We start from the raw sequence: 14,220 nt of genomic DNA on the forward strand, positions 1-14,220 counted from the left end.
CTGGCTTGACCGCAGTGGATTGTCCGCTCGGGCTGCCTTACATACATGGCGGCGCAAGATGGCGACCTCTCTAAAGCAAGGCCCTTGCTATATATATAAAAGCATAATTATAAGGCTACGAAAACCAAACGAATTTTATTTTATAGTGATCATACACTTGTATAAACATATTAATGGGTAGAATATTCAGATTCAGATTCAGATTTGACAATAAACCATGCCAAATATTACACACTGGCCCTTTAACTGAACTGAGTTATGGACAAAAACATTGTTTGTAAGGTTACAGTGACCTTGACCTTTGACCTTCTACAACCAAATTCTAATCTGCTCATTTGTGAGACTAAGTAAACCTTTATGCCAAATTTGCAGAAATTCCCTCAAGGCATTCTTGGGATATTCCATTCACAAAAATGAGACAAACAAGGTCACAGTGACCTTAACCTTTGACTTATGACCACCAAAATCGAATCAGTTCATTGGTAAGTTCAAGTAGACATTTGTGCCAAATTTAAAGAAATTCCCTCAAGGAGTTCTTGAGATATCATGTAAGTGGACTGCACTTGTCTAGTCTTCTGACCACTTACAGCGCTTCTAAACTGCATGTCACATTCACCCATTCACACACTGGAGGCCGAGGCTGTCAGACATGGTGCCACCTGCTACTCAGTTGCCATTCCCATGCACTCACGCACCAATGGAACAGCCATCGGAAGCAGTTTGGGGTTCAGTATCGTGCCAAAGGATACTTAGACATGCGGACTGGAGGAGCCAGGGATCAACCCACTGATCTTCCAATTAGTGGACGACCTGCTCTGCCTCCTGAGGTGGGGGTAAGATGGACAACCCAAAAACATCATGCCTCTGGCCACGCCTATCGCCGGCGTGGAGGCATAAAACCGAAAACATTTACTCATTTGTCCCTTATTGTGTCAAAATCTAAAAGACAAAACTTCTTTTTTTAACAAGAATCACAAACTGACTGGTGAACTTGATATTACACAAACAAAGACACAAAGCTGGCACACCCACCTGTGTCGTGCTGTTTCCCAGTTAGTCTTGTTTGATGGGAGGGAAGTATTTCTAATTTCACCAGTTCTGTTGTGCTCGCTAATAGCTGTGTTGCCTCCAGGACTGTACAGTGTTCTGTTGATGTCCCATCTATGGACAGCAGGTGATCTCCAGCATGCAGAGCTCCACATCTGGTGAAAAAGAGACACAGGGAGAAGATGGAAGGATTCTTACCACAACAAAACACAGGAGAAATATGTACAGTATGAGAAACACTTAGCGTGTTTTTGTTCTGTTTGAAGAGCATATGTATGCTGCAGAGCTGCTCAACCTGGTGTCTCTGCTCTCAAACTGTGAATCACTTTTTAAAAATGAATTTTCAACCATGTGGGAATGAACAGCGGCAGAACGCGAACCTCCACAGTCAAACCTGTTCGGTTGACTGAGGTTATTTTAGCTTTTCAGCACTGACACCAAGTTCAAGTGCCTCATGTATATTTTAGAGCCAGACTGAGGCTCGGGGAAATATCCTGTCTCCTGCTGTCTGTGTTAGTTATAGGGCTAGACAGAGTCTATGTGTGTGTGTGTGTGTTTGTGTGTGTGTGTTAGAGAGACAGGGAGAAAATATTATAGAATAAACATGCAACCACATCTGTAATCCAACTGCATAGGTTTATTTTCAGATGTGAGAAAAGAGGCAAAATGAAATCAGAAGTTCTTCAACCAACCTTCAACTTGTCGAATTCACGGACATTTATATTACCTCAGGTATTGTGCTTTCCATTATTATGGTTTTACATGAAAGTGAAAACTGTGTGACGCAGGTTGTTTTATTATTGATGCACTAATCCTACTTGTATTATTTTGATAATGTATTAAAATACATTTGCATCTTCACTATAAAACAGCACCTTCCTTCATATTTACTTGATGTTCAGTGTGCAGTGTTTCCTCTGCCATTATATCAGCCACAAAGTGGACGTTTGTGCCAAATTTGAGGAAATTCCCTCATGGCCGTCTTGAGATATTAGGCTTACAAAAATGAGACAAATGCAAGATCACAGTGACACTGAACTTTGACCACCAAAATGTGATCAATTCACTGTCAAGTCCAAGTGGACGTTTGTGCCATATTTGAAGAAATTCACTCAAGGTATTCTTGCGGTATCGTGTTCACAAGAATGAGACGGACGACATCACAGTGACCTTGAAATCTGACATTTGACCACCAAAATCTAGTCGGATCATCCTTGAGACCAACTGAACGTTTGTGCCAAATTTGAAGAAATTCCCTCAAGGCGTTTTTGAGGTGAAACCCGAAATATAATGCCTCTTGGCCTGGCTCTCAGAATCCATCAGCTGCTGTAAACCTTGAAGAAAACCCAGAAGAGTGCATCAACACTTTCATCAGCTCAGAGCTCCTTATCTGAACTTCATCAGCAGGAGGACACAGTTAACACAGACTTTAGAGAGTAAATCAAGGTCAAACTACAACAATGCATACATGCAGCTACACTGTGTATACATGAGAGTGAGTGTACCTGTCCACCACGCTGCCAGGTTTAACCCGGTCGATGACAATGACCTGCTTGTTTCGATGATTGGCCGATGTCAGCGTGATACCCAGCGTTGCTCCTGGCGCCTTTGCAATTTCCACTAATAGCGGACCGGAGGCGTTCGTTACTGTGTCTGATGAAAAGAAAACATGTTTTTTATGTGAATCATTTTCACCCTCTGCTGTGATCTGATGCTCCTGTGATGAAAATAAAAAACACTTTGGCAGAGTACCTTTCAATCAGCACTAGCACCGACGTTAGTAAAAGAGTTTTAGGTAAAAACGCCCTTGAGACAACATTTATCAGATGTGATGACCAGAGGATTCTTTGCAATGCACTCTGGGAGAGTTAAATTGAGCAGTTTTACACTAAAAAAAAGGCAGAGCTCAGCCTGAGGCGGCAGAAAATGCCAACACATCAACAAAATCATCCAATTTTTAATTTCAGTGCCATTTTAGCAGTCTTGAAATGTTTGCCCCAAGCTTTTATTCATGTCTTGTGTTTGTGTGTGTGTGTGTGTGTGTGTGTGTGTGTGTCTGTGGTCTCTCACCCATGATAGTAACGTCATACTCTATCTGGAACAGGGCTTCCTGGCCGCACTGAGCCAACACGCTGAGGGCGTCGCTGTGATTAGCGTTATGCAGTGGCACGCCATCCACACTGAGGAGACGATCACCGGGTCGCAGTGTGCCCTCTCTGCACACACACACACACACGCACACACACAGACCAAAAGAAAACATCAGCGGTGAAAATACGATGAGATACGATGAAATACGGTGATGAGAGAACTGAAAAGATGAGAATTCAGAAATACAGACAACCTAAAAAAAATGTCATTCAGGTTTTAGGAGCTTCTTTGGACATGTTTATAGAACATTTAGGATACACGTTTCACTTGTGATTGTGGTTTCCGTTGAGCTCAATGCGTTGTCATGGATACCTTCTTGTACATGGCTATTGACTTTTCCAGAATAAAGGCAAAACCATAATATTTGTGCACGTAAACTTGGTCGGAGTACACTGTGTGGAAGAACGATGTTGGAAAATCACGGCATATGAGAAAACCATTTAAAAAAAAGCATAACAAAAAACATTTTTCAACCATTCCCTTTCTAACAGCCTGCACCTTCTCTCTGACTTCCTCTTACATCTCGTCCCTCCTACTTTCTGAGAAACTTCTCTTTCCAACTTCCTTTTCTTTCTTTAACCCCGACTTCCAAATATCTTTTTCCTTTCAACATCTCTCTTATTTTCTTCATCTCACTTCGTTGCTGTCCTACTTGTTCCAAGCTTCTTTCTACTCCACTGGTCGCCGTCTTCCTTATCTCTTCCTCTTCTTTTCTCTCCTCTCGTCTGTCTGAGACTTACAGTATCATTTCTCCTCAAGTTCAAATGGAGGACAAACACAGCAGAAACAGCACTAAGATGACAGTTTTACTGCTGTGCTTCACAGCATTCAAAATCTCAAGATTTGACATTTTGTCATGTGATCTGGTTTCATTTAAATTATGGTAATTTTCAAAAAAAAGTCCCTGGTTGACAGAAACACTTTCACAGACTGAATGTTTGATATTCTAGAGGCACTCATGGCACATATCAGGCCATTATTCATTCCTCCAAAAATGGATATGCAGCATTTTGATTTTTTTCATGCAGCGGGCTGCATTAAAGAGCTGATAGATGCTTTATGCATGATGCCAGAGTGTGAGTAATTCAGAGCTGTCATCATATGAGCCAGAAGTTGTAAAGTATTATGGGATAGCCCTGAAGCTTTTTCGCAATATGACGCAACGGCACAGACCAAAAGGCTTCATTGGAATGAGGTTACAGTGCCCTCCAAAAGTATTGGAACAGTGAGTCCAATTCGTTTACTTTTGTTGTAGACTGAAAACATTTGGGTTTGACATCAAAAGATGAATATGAGACAATAGATCAACATTTCAGCTTTTATTTCCAGGTATTTACATCTGGATCTGATACACAACTTAGAAGATAGCATTATTTGTAATGGAACACAAAATTTTTAGGTGAGCAAAAGTATTGGAACATATAAACTTAAAATAGATTAAAATGAATGAGACTTAATATTTAGTTGCAAATCCTTTGCTTTCAATAACTGCATGAAGCCTGTGACCCATTGACATCACCAAACCTTTGCATTCTTCTTTTGTGATGCTTTTCCAGGCTTTCACCGCAGCCTCTTTCAGTTGTCGTTTGTTTAGGGGGGTTACTCCCTTCAGTCTCCCCTTCAGCAGGTAAAATGTATGCTGTATTGGGTTTAAGTCTGGAGACTGACTTGGCCAGTCTAAAACCTTCCACTTCTTGCCCCTGATGAACTCCTTTGTTGTTTTGGCAGTGTGTTTTGGGTCGTTATCTTGCTGCATGATGAAGGATCTCCCAATCAGTTTGGTTGCATCTTTCTTTAAATTAGCAGACAAAATGTTTCTGTAGACTTCTGAGTTCATTTTGCTGCTGCCATCATGTGTTACATCATCAATGAAGATGAAAGAGCCCGTCCCAGAAGAAGCCATGCAAGCCCAAGCCATGACATTACCTCCACCGTGTTTCACAGATGAGCTTGAATGTTTGGGATCATGAGCAGATCCTTTCTTTCTCCAAACTTTCGCCTTTCCATCACTTTGGAAAAAGTTAATCTTTGTCTCATCAGTCCATAAAACTTTTTCCCAGAATTTTTGAGGCTCATCTCTGTACCTTTTGACAAATTCCAGCCTGGCCTTGCTAATGAGTGGTTTGCATCTTCTGGTGTAGCCTCTGTACTTTTGTTCATGAAGTCTTCCGCGAACAGTAGATTGTGATACCTTCACTCCTGCCCTCTGGAGGTTGTTGCTGATGTCACTAACAGTTGTTTTAGGGTCTTTCTTTACAGCTCTCACAATGTTTCTGTCATCAACTGCCGATGTTTTCCTTGGTCTACCTGTTCGATGTCTGTTGCTTAGTACACCAGTGGTTTCTTTCTTCTTCAGGACATTCCAAATGGTTGTACTGGCTATGGCCAATGTTTGTGCAATGGCTCTGATTGATTGTCCATCTTATCTCAGATTCACAATTGCTTCTTTTTCACCCATAGACAGCTCTCAGTTTTCATGTTGGTTCCACCTCTAAATGCAGTCTGCACAGGCAAAACCTATCATACCCAATCTGAAACTGAGCTCAGACATTCAGTGCTATTTATTGTTTGAATAATCAATGTAATTGGGAGACACCTGGGCAACAAAACACACCTGTCAGTCACATGTTCCAATACTTTTGCTCTCATGAAAAATGGGTGGGTTCAAACAAAAGGTGCTATCTTCTAAGTTGTGTATCAGATCCAGATGTAAATACCTGGAAATAAAAGCTGAAATGTTGATCTCTTGTCTCTTATTCATCTTTTGATGTCAAACCCAAATATTTTCAGTCTACAACAAAAATAAAGGAATTGGCCTCACTGTTCCAATACTTTTGGAGGGCACTGTATATGATAGACGTACCTAACGATCAATGTTTTTGGAGAATTATGGATTCAAATAAAAGCTTTGAAAGAGATTATTACAAAACTGAAACAAAAATGTTTGCCTTTGGAGCTTAGCAAAACAGGTAGTGATGGCTCCATTTTTCCCCAATAAGCTGCAGGTAGTCATATTATTTTGGCGTGAGTTGCCGAGTGCTTATGATATCAGTCCTTGAGAAGTCTGCCTTCTCACCAGTATAATGGAACTAGATGACACTTGGCTTGTGATGCTAAAAGCACCAAAAAAATTCATTCGGAAAAACTCAACAGCAATGTATCTTTCCAGAAATCACGGCCTGGTTATTCAAGATAATCCACAGACCCTGTTCTGAGCAGTTTCCTGTAGGAACTATTTTCTATCTACCTCACTATATCTGCCAACCATATAACCGCGCAGAAGGAAGCGTGCATCTACTCATGGATGAGAGGCTCGTGTGAGATGTAAACATTAATGGCATCCTGAGCTGTAACAATAGCTAGCTCAGTGGTGCTAGGGGAGGTAGCAGTAGATGCACACTTGGCAGTTAATTTGGTAGAAAGAAAATAGTTCCTACATGAAACTGCTCACAACAAGGTCTGTGGATTTTCTTGAGTAACCCGGTCATGCCATTTAGTTCCATTATATTGGCGAGAAGGCAGACATCTCTACTGTCAATATCTCCAACACTTGGCAACTCACACAAAAAAATCTAAATTGATGATTAGTATGGCTGGGTGATATGAACAAAAATTCATATCTCCGTATTTACAGGCTGACTGGCAATACACGGTATATATCTTGGTATTTTCTACGACATTGGCTCCATGTTCAGCTGCAAGTCAAAGCCACATTTGAGATGTCACAAGCACTGACCCTACATCGATATAGAAGGTGCTGTCTAAACGTATGTCTTGCTAGAAAATATATCAAGATATCGCTCATAATCGTTATATCGCCCAGCTCTATTCTCTTTCTATCAAGCTACACCTGCCAACGGTATCACATAGAAGGACGCGTGCATCTACTCATGGATGAGGGGTTTGTGCTTGTGACAGCGCATGATGTTAACATTAAGTGCATCCTCCTCAGCCAAGCTGTAACGTTAGCTAGCTCTGTGGTGCAAGGTGAGGTAGCAGCAAACACCAAAATCTAATGTCAGTCGTTGTCCACATACGACCAGTCTTAAAGGTTCTTAAAGATATTAAAAGATAACGCTGTCATTTCAGGAGTGAGGGTTTGATTTTCCCTTTGAAGATATCTCTAACTTAAGATGTTGATTTAAACGGAGAAGTGTTAAAGACTTCACTGACATTTAGCCTGTTTTAAGAGCCTGCAGGCTCTGTCGCTTTTTTCCTCTTCATATGATGATGCGGTGAGAGCAGTTTCTTCGTGATCCAGCATAAAACAGCACGGCTCAAACACTTTCAGAGTTGGCGATTTAATTCCCACTGGGTAATGCTAAAAATGTAGGCACTCCTGGGACTGTATGGTGCTGTGGATTAAGATTTCTCCAATTGGCATATAAATGGGATATAAAGCAGCATGAATATCACATTCGTCTCCCCTAGACTGACCCACATTTTGAAGATGATTTTCTTTAGAATGGTGTTAGATGAGCTTCGAGGCAAAATAACTCAATAGTAAGATGGAATTTAATCTTGGCTTTGTCCAAGTCTGTCACTGTGTGCGAACCTGTGGAAAATCAACCAGAGTTTGGCCATGAATAATGTAAAAACCAATAGTTTCTGATTGATCGGCAATCAGTTCTGACAAATATATATTTGGCTCACAATAAAACGTTTCTTTCACAAGTCCTAAAGACGTGTCAAAGAACTCAGACGAGCCTTCATTCACTTATTCTACAACAACATCTCAGTTATTCTGCATGTGTGCTAATGTATTACTTTGCAGACAGTTGCCACTAGAATAAAAATAGCATCTTGCAGTTTAAAGTCTAGCTTCAACTGCTTGAAACTGCTGAGTGATCAGAGTACAGGGTTAGCCTTTAATTTTTCAGTCTCTTGCTGCTGTGTCTTGGCTGCTCCAACAGAGCAGAAACAGCTGAGAGAAGTGTGCTGTTCTGTGAGATTTTTGTGATGCAGACAAAATTAATACGACAAATTTAATTAGGAAATAACAGAGTGTCCAAATACGGTGTTGTATTACCACAAGCCTCCAGAACAGCTTCGGTGCTCTTTGTCATAGATTATACATGTCTGTTGAACTCCTCTGAAGGGACGAACATTCTCCCAAACATACTCTCATATTAACTGTTCAAAAGAGGAGCCCTGAAGAAGACCTGGTGGTCGAAACCGGTCTGCGTTTTTTTTGACATTTGGTTGTATGTATTTTAACTCTAACATACCCGATTAAATAAAGGCTTTTTAATATTATTCCTTGGCTCGGTGCGTAGTGTGCCTGAAGAAAGCCCGAGTGGCTTACTCCTCTTTTGAACAGTTAATATTCAACTTCAAGAGCACCTCGCGTCTACCTGGAGTTTACCTGAGAGCACCCAGTAATTTTCTTCTTTTTATACTCTCTATATATTAGTTTTGGTGATGGTTGGGGAGAGTGCCTTTTTACACATTGCTCACAAATCTCCCACAGGTGTTCAGTTTGGTTACTGTGAACATCATAGCTAGTACATGATATTATATTATTGTCAATTCTTTGGACAATGATTCAGTATTTGCTGATAGCACAAAATCTGCCACTATACAATTTCGATTCAATTCAAGGGCCTGAAGTTGATCAGAGATGAAATCACATGCCCATTTAACACAATTAGTTACAAAAGCAATTTTGACCCCTTTTGTTTTGCTTTTGGCCATAGACGTGTCACGACATGTCATAATAAATTAAGAACTGTGGTGCTACAGAGATGCCTCAGTCTACAAATCTTACTCCAGATGTAAGGGGACAGGCTTGTTGGGTTCAGACCCCAGCAAAAATCACATCATCCTTTTTATACAAATTTTTTCGTCCGACATTAAAATTTTCAGAACAGGTTTGATTTTCGAGGCAAAGGAGAAAAGTGGTGTCTCATGATTTTGTCACGCACTGCGAATTTTCGCAACAAACACATCGTGAAGTGATTGGTTCTATTACTCCAAACTTCAGGTGTTCACTCACAACACCTGTATTTCAGAACAGTTCACAGCAGGAAACTGTGAGCCCAGTCCTAATGTGAAAATACTGCTACACACTCCACCATGCCAGCTTCTTTGTAGCTTACTGGCAAACAGCTAACTGGCTAACACTTTGCTGTTGAGTTAAAAGATGTGTCACAAATAGGGAATTTCTACTCTGCAGTGATGGTTAATATATGTGTGTAATTTAGCAGAAATTAATGAAGTAAAAACTACTATGTATTTACTATTTCTGTAGATGGCACTCTTTTCGCTGTCTGTTGAATTCACTGCTTATACACATCTTTTATCAGGCTAATAGGAACTGTAAAATGCATAATTTTTCCTGCAGAGGATTTCAAACAGTGTATTTATGTATGAATTCATGTACTGGATGTACAGACGGCTGAATCACTGCTGCGTTACATCAGTTAAACAGCCGCAAAGCTGACATTCATATGAAAATGTCATGGCTTATTACTTAAACATGAAGACTGAGACAGACACATGATGACAACATTAAAGGGATACGAGGTGATTCATGCTGCTGCAGCTCTGAGTAACACATAACTGTCAACATACCAGTGACGGTCACTGGAAACGACACCATTATCCTTGGGGTTTATTCACATGAAGGCACAGACAAATCTCCCGCACTCCTGACTGAAGCTGGCCGAGCTGTGCCACTGTTAGTTTAAACTCAGTGGAGGCCAGCACTCGTCTGGCTTTTATTTTTCCTAGACATCACTTTTTTTTGGAAGTGGCTGCCCTGGCTGTTCAACCCCAATAAAGACATATGGTCCGTGTCTCTGTCTCTGACTGTGTGTGTTTATGTCTTTGCTTGGATATGTCTCAGTATTACTGTATGTGAATATGTTTGGCTTTGTGCGAGTTTGTACACTCACACACGTAGCTGCATGTACAGTAAATATGGGTTTATGGTTGCATGAGCGTGCAGTCAGTGCTACCTGTCTGCAGGACCTCCTGGCCTGACGTAGGTGACCACTAGGGGGCGTGACTTGTGCCAGTCTTCGTGGGTACCACCTGCAAGAAGAGTACAGGTTAGATCTTCACACTAAACACTCGTCTCATATGATTAAAATGCTTCACTTTCTTTATCTATTTCCATTCAGTATAAAAATGACAGAAACTTGCTTCAAACAATGAGTCATTTCTTCTTTTGTATGTTGGATAAAATGATGTCACTGTATCCACTCTAACACAGTTTCTGACAGGGATTGTTCTGAAAGCTCCTTTAAGAAAACCCTGACAGCTGTGGTTGAAGTTACTGTATGTCATTTTAGACATGCACAGGGAATATTAATTGGGCTTTTATTGCCGATGGGTGAGCAAGTTGTAATGACTTCTATGTAAAGGACTTGGGCCAGATTTGTCCCTGAAAATCCAAAGGATGTGATGTTGTGGCCATTCCTGTGACTGGCCTGTCTTCAGTTCCACTACAGCACTAAGAGTGTGCAGTACTAGCTAACATTAGCTAAGAAATGGAGCCTGCTAATGTCAACAAACAGCCAGTGTTTCATCATAACACAGAGTCCTCACGTGCTGTATTTCCGTTATTTCAGTGACCTTCACTTAGCACCCTACAGAAACTCAAATTCAGCCAAAACAAGACAGAGGGCCCGAGCACCACAGGTTTCATCCCCCACTGTCCCTGCCAGATTAGCAAACTTTCTGTTGCTGCAGTAACATTGATTACACTCCACGCCTGGGGTTTGCTCTGGCAATATTTGAGTCGCTACAGTGGCTAAGGCCCAAACTGTTGTCCACTTCCAGGGAGGTATCGTCCTAGCGGCAGGGAGTGATGCGGAGCATCAGCAGACTGCTAGCCAGCTATTTCTTTTCTCATTTGTGGTTTGATAAATAGTATATCCATCAAATTCAGTGCCCCACATCATAATATCAGTGCCCCCCAGTCATGAAAAGAAATCCTAAAGTTACAAGACATAATGACATGTAAAATATATATTGGGATATTGTAGTTTTAGCTGGCTAATGTTAGTTAGCTTGTTAACGAGGATGAATTGCTAGCTTGCTAATGTAGGAAAGTGCTATCTTGAGTGATTAACATCAACTAATTCATCCAGACTTTTTGTCAGCTTTAATTACAAAGCAACCAACACCAGATTTATACAGCCTAGCTTAGTTACAGCTAGTTGGCTAGTTTTAGCTTGCTTGCTAACTAACATTATCACCAGCAAAAATACTGAGTGGATATGTCAGCTAGCAAGCTTGCCAAATTACTTCACTGGTTAGCATGATCAATGATAACCAATTTCTGTGTTATGACAAACAATAGGCTACTAATCTAGCCCGAAATTCTGTGTTTTCTACTAGCCAAGAGTGATGCAGGGGTGGTCAACGAGCTAATCATGACCTGAGCTCAGGTTAACCAGCTAGCTGAAATTTAGCTTATTACCCTACATGATGCTTCAGTTGGTTGCTTCATAAGTTTAGCTGATAGTGTAATTTACAAACGCCAAATTACTTAGTATCGAGCCAGTAATGCCAGGATCACTGCAGATTATTCTAACAATGATTATAATTTATTCTCCAGCATTTTGTCAACATGATGCCGGTCAATCAGGGTCAGTCATATATTTGTTTTGGCCATTTCCCAGGAGCTCAGAGAGAGGTGTCACTAAAAACAAGGATTTTCTGAAAGTTTCATACAGAACCTTTAACCACTGGGTTGCAAATTTCAAATTATTCATATTTGTTAGCATTTTTACAACTTTTACACCTCAACTTTAACTTTATGAAGTGCAGCACAAATAAATGATGCAATATTTTTACAAAGTGATACTACTCCCGTACACCACTCCAGCATGGTGCCATGTCAAACTCTGCTACTCACGTATAGTTCAAACATACAGTCATTTTTCTTATTATTTTACTACCGATGGTTACCTCTCATGACGAAACCAAAGCTGTTCCCCTCTTTGTGCAAACAGATGTCGATTGTCTTTGATATAACCCCTGAGGTGCTGTCTGGTGCTTTGAGAAGGGGGAGATACAGAGAGACAGCGAGACAGGAGAAGAGAGAGAAGGAGATAATTTATTCATCTTAGTAAAAGAATTTATGTCGCAGCTGTTAAGTATTTCTGCTCCATAATCAACTGCAATTAAAGTTTTATTTGCTTGCACTATATGTTACATCAGACTAATGGAGCATAAACCTTTAATACAGAAAAAATAAAAGAAAGGTTGGATAATGACTTAAATAATGATATAATGCAATTATAACAGAGATGCATATTTTTTATTCTGAGTTGCGCCTCGATGCCTATCATATCTTTTAATGCTATCTATAATACTACAATTTCATCTTATTAAAAAGTTCAAACTACTACATACAGTGTGTAGCTACTCTTTCTGCAGGTACCAGAGACACAATAAGATAATTTGAGGAATAGATCCATGAGTTTTAATATGAGGAAACACTGCAGGCCACTGTATGGTACTATAACACAGAATATTAAAAGTTACTACAGCACAAATCATTTAATCCTTATATTGTCAGGTAAACAGTAGAATTACATTCCCATCATGTGGTGCTGGTTAAATGGTGTCATATTGCATTGACAACCCTTTTTCTTTTCTTTTTTTGATTGCATCAGGACCCCTGCTGTACCAATACTGGTCTCATTGAAATGAATGAGGAGGCTGTGTTTTTTCAACCCAGTATCCTTGGAAACACATTCATAGTGGACAATTCTTCATCTCACCACTGTCATCAAGCGCCAACGTCAGCCCCGTCGCTGTAAGAAAATGTTGGCATTGTACGTTTCTGCAAACTACAAATACGCTACATTTGTACGTATTAAACTACATACAATAAAACAGTTTAAACAGAGTCATTGCTGTGTTTCCAGCAGCAGCTTTTTAGGCTCCAAACACAGGTGTTTTGGAGCAACCTGTCAGCAGGGATATTAACACAAAAAGCAGTTGTTTTTTCACCAAGACATCACTACTTCTCCTGCTGGGATTGTGCCCCCCAAAATATGATCTTTTCCTCACCATAACCAAGCAGTTTTTGTGCTTCAACCTAATCACACATTAACCAGAGCATTGTTAAAATGAAACCTTTCAACATATCCGCAGAATTTTATGTGGCGATTAGGTTGCCACCCGTCAACGCTGTAACCACCATCTTTCTCTCACTTTTATAAGGTGTTTTGACCCTGACAAACTAACCAAGTTTCTTCTGGCCATCACCGTAACTTACTAGAGTTTATTTGGCAGAACCACAATCTGTCCTTAGTCATCTCGTAGTCACCATGTGCAGATATTGTGAAAGTTTAGAAACATTTGACATTAAATGTATTCCAGGGTTTTGCAGAATCATCCAATATTGACTTCCTTGTTACCATTTTCACAAAGTGCTTATGTCAGACTGGACCTGACTGGAGCCATACTTTTTTTTCATCACAAAAAAAGTGACATATGCAAACAAACTTACAAACATACACGACCCACATACAAACAACAAAACAAACAACAAGAAGCCAGACTAGATAGAGATAATCACAACAATGTTTAGCCTGTTACATTAACATAAAAAAAAAAAAAAAAAGTGGCCAAGAATAACAAAACATGGTGTCACCTTGACTTCAGCTAATAGATGGTATATTAAGGTGCCGAATTATTGGGCTCCAAGTTCTCTAAAATCTATCCTGCAAACCTGATGTATCATTTCTGAGTCTCTCTAGAAGTATCCTCGAGACTAGTTCCCTAAACCAGTGGTTCCCAACTGGTCCAGCCACAGGGTCCAGTTTCTCCTTAGACATTAGTTCAAGGTCCACATAGTTTAATACGTTCGGCATCATACTTATGTTTGGCCATGTCTAAGGTTAGTTTGCTGTCTCTGTTAAGAAGCTTTTCCTTAGTCACTCACTCTACAGCAGGAAACAGCACCTCAAAGTAAAAGCTTTGTGCTGGAAATGTACTGTACTTTAAAATGAAATGTGTTTTTTACAAACTTGACACTTTGTGAGTCACTTGTGGTCCATT

At 40.3% G+C, this 14,220-nt stretch overlaps 1 protein-coding gene across 12 annotated transcripts in view; it reads right to left on the reverse strand.

The window, feature by feature from the left end:
- The window catches only part of grip2b (glutamate receptor interacting protein 2b), a 444,861-nt gene that overhangs the window by 53,600 nt on the left and 377,041 nt on the right, over positions 1-14,220 (reverse strand). For 8 of the 12 annotated variants that reach the window (XM_033627121.2, XM_033627119.2, XM_033627118.2 and 5 more), the window contains exons 5-9: positions 12,118-12,204; positions 10,158-10,233; positions 3,118-3,263; positions 2,553-2,700; positions 1,033-1,202 (exon numbers count right to left, since the gene is read on the reverse strand). In XM_033627121.2, the coding sequence (XP_033483012.2) occupies positions 1,033-1,202; positions 2,553-2,700; positions 3,118-3,263; positions 10,158-10,233; positions 12,118-12,204 (627 nt within the window). The remainder of the gene's footprint in view (positions 1-1,032; positions 1,203-2,552; positions 2,701-3,117; positions 3,264-10,157; positions 10,234-12,117; positions 12,205-14,220) is intronic. The other 4 variants (XM_078171386.1, XM_033627120.2, XM_078171405.1 and 1 more) reach the window with 1 other exon arrangement.

This window comes from Epinephelus lanceolatus, chromosome 1, assembly GCF_041903045.1.
Source record: "Epinephelus lanceolatus isolate andai-2023 chromosome 1, ASM4190304v1, whole genome shotgun sequence".
Classification (NCBI taxonomy): Eukaryota; Metazoa; Chordata; class Actinopteri; order Perciformes; family Serranidae; genus Epinephelus; species Epinephelus lanceolatus.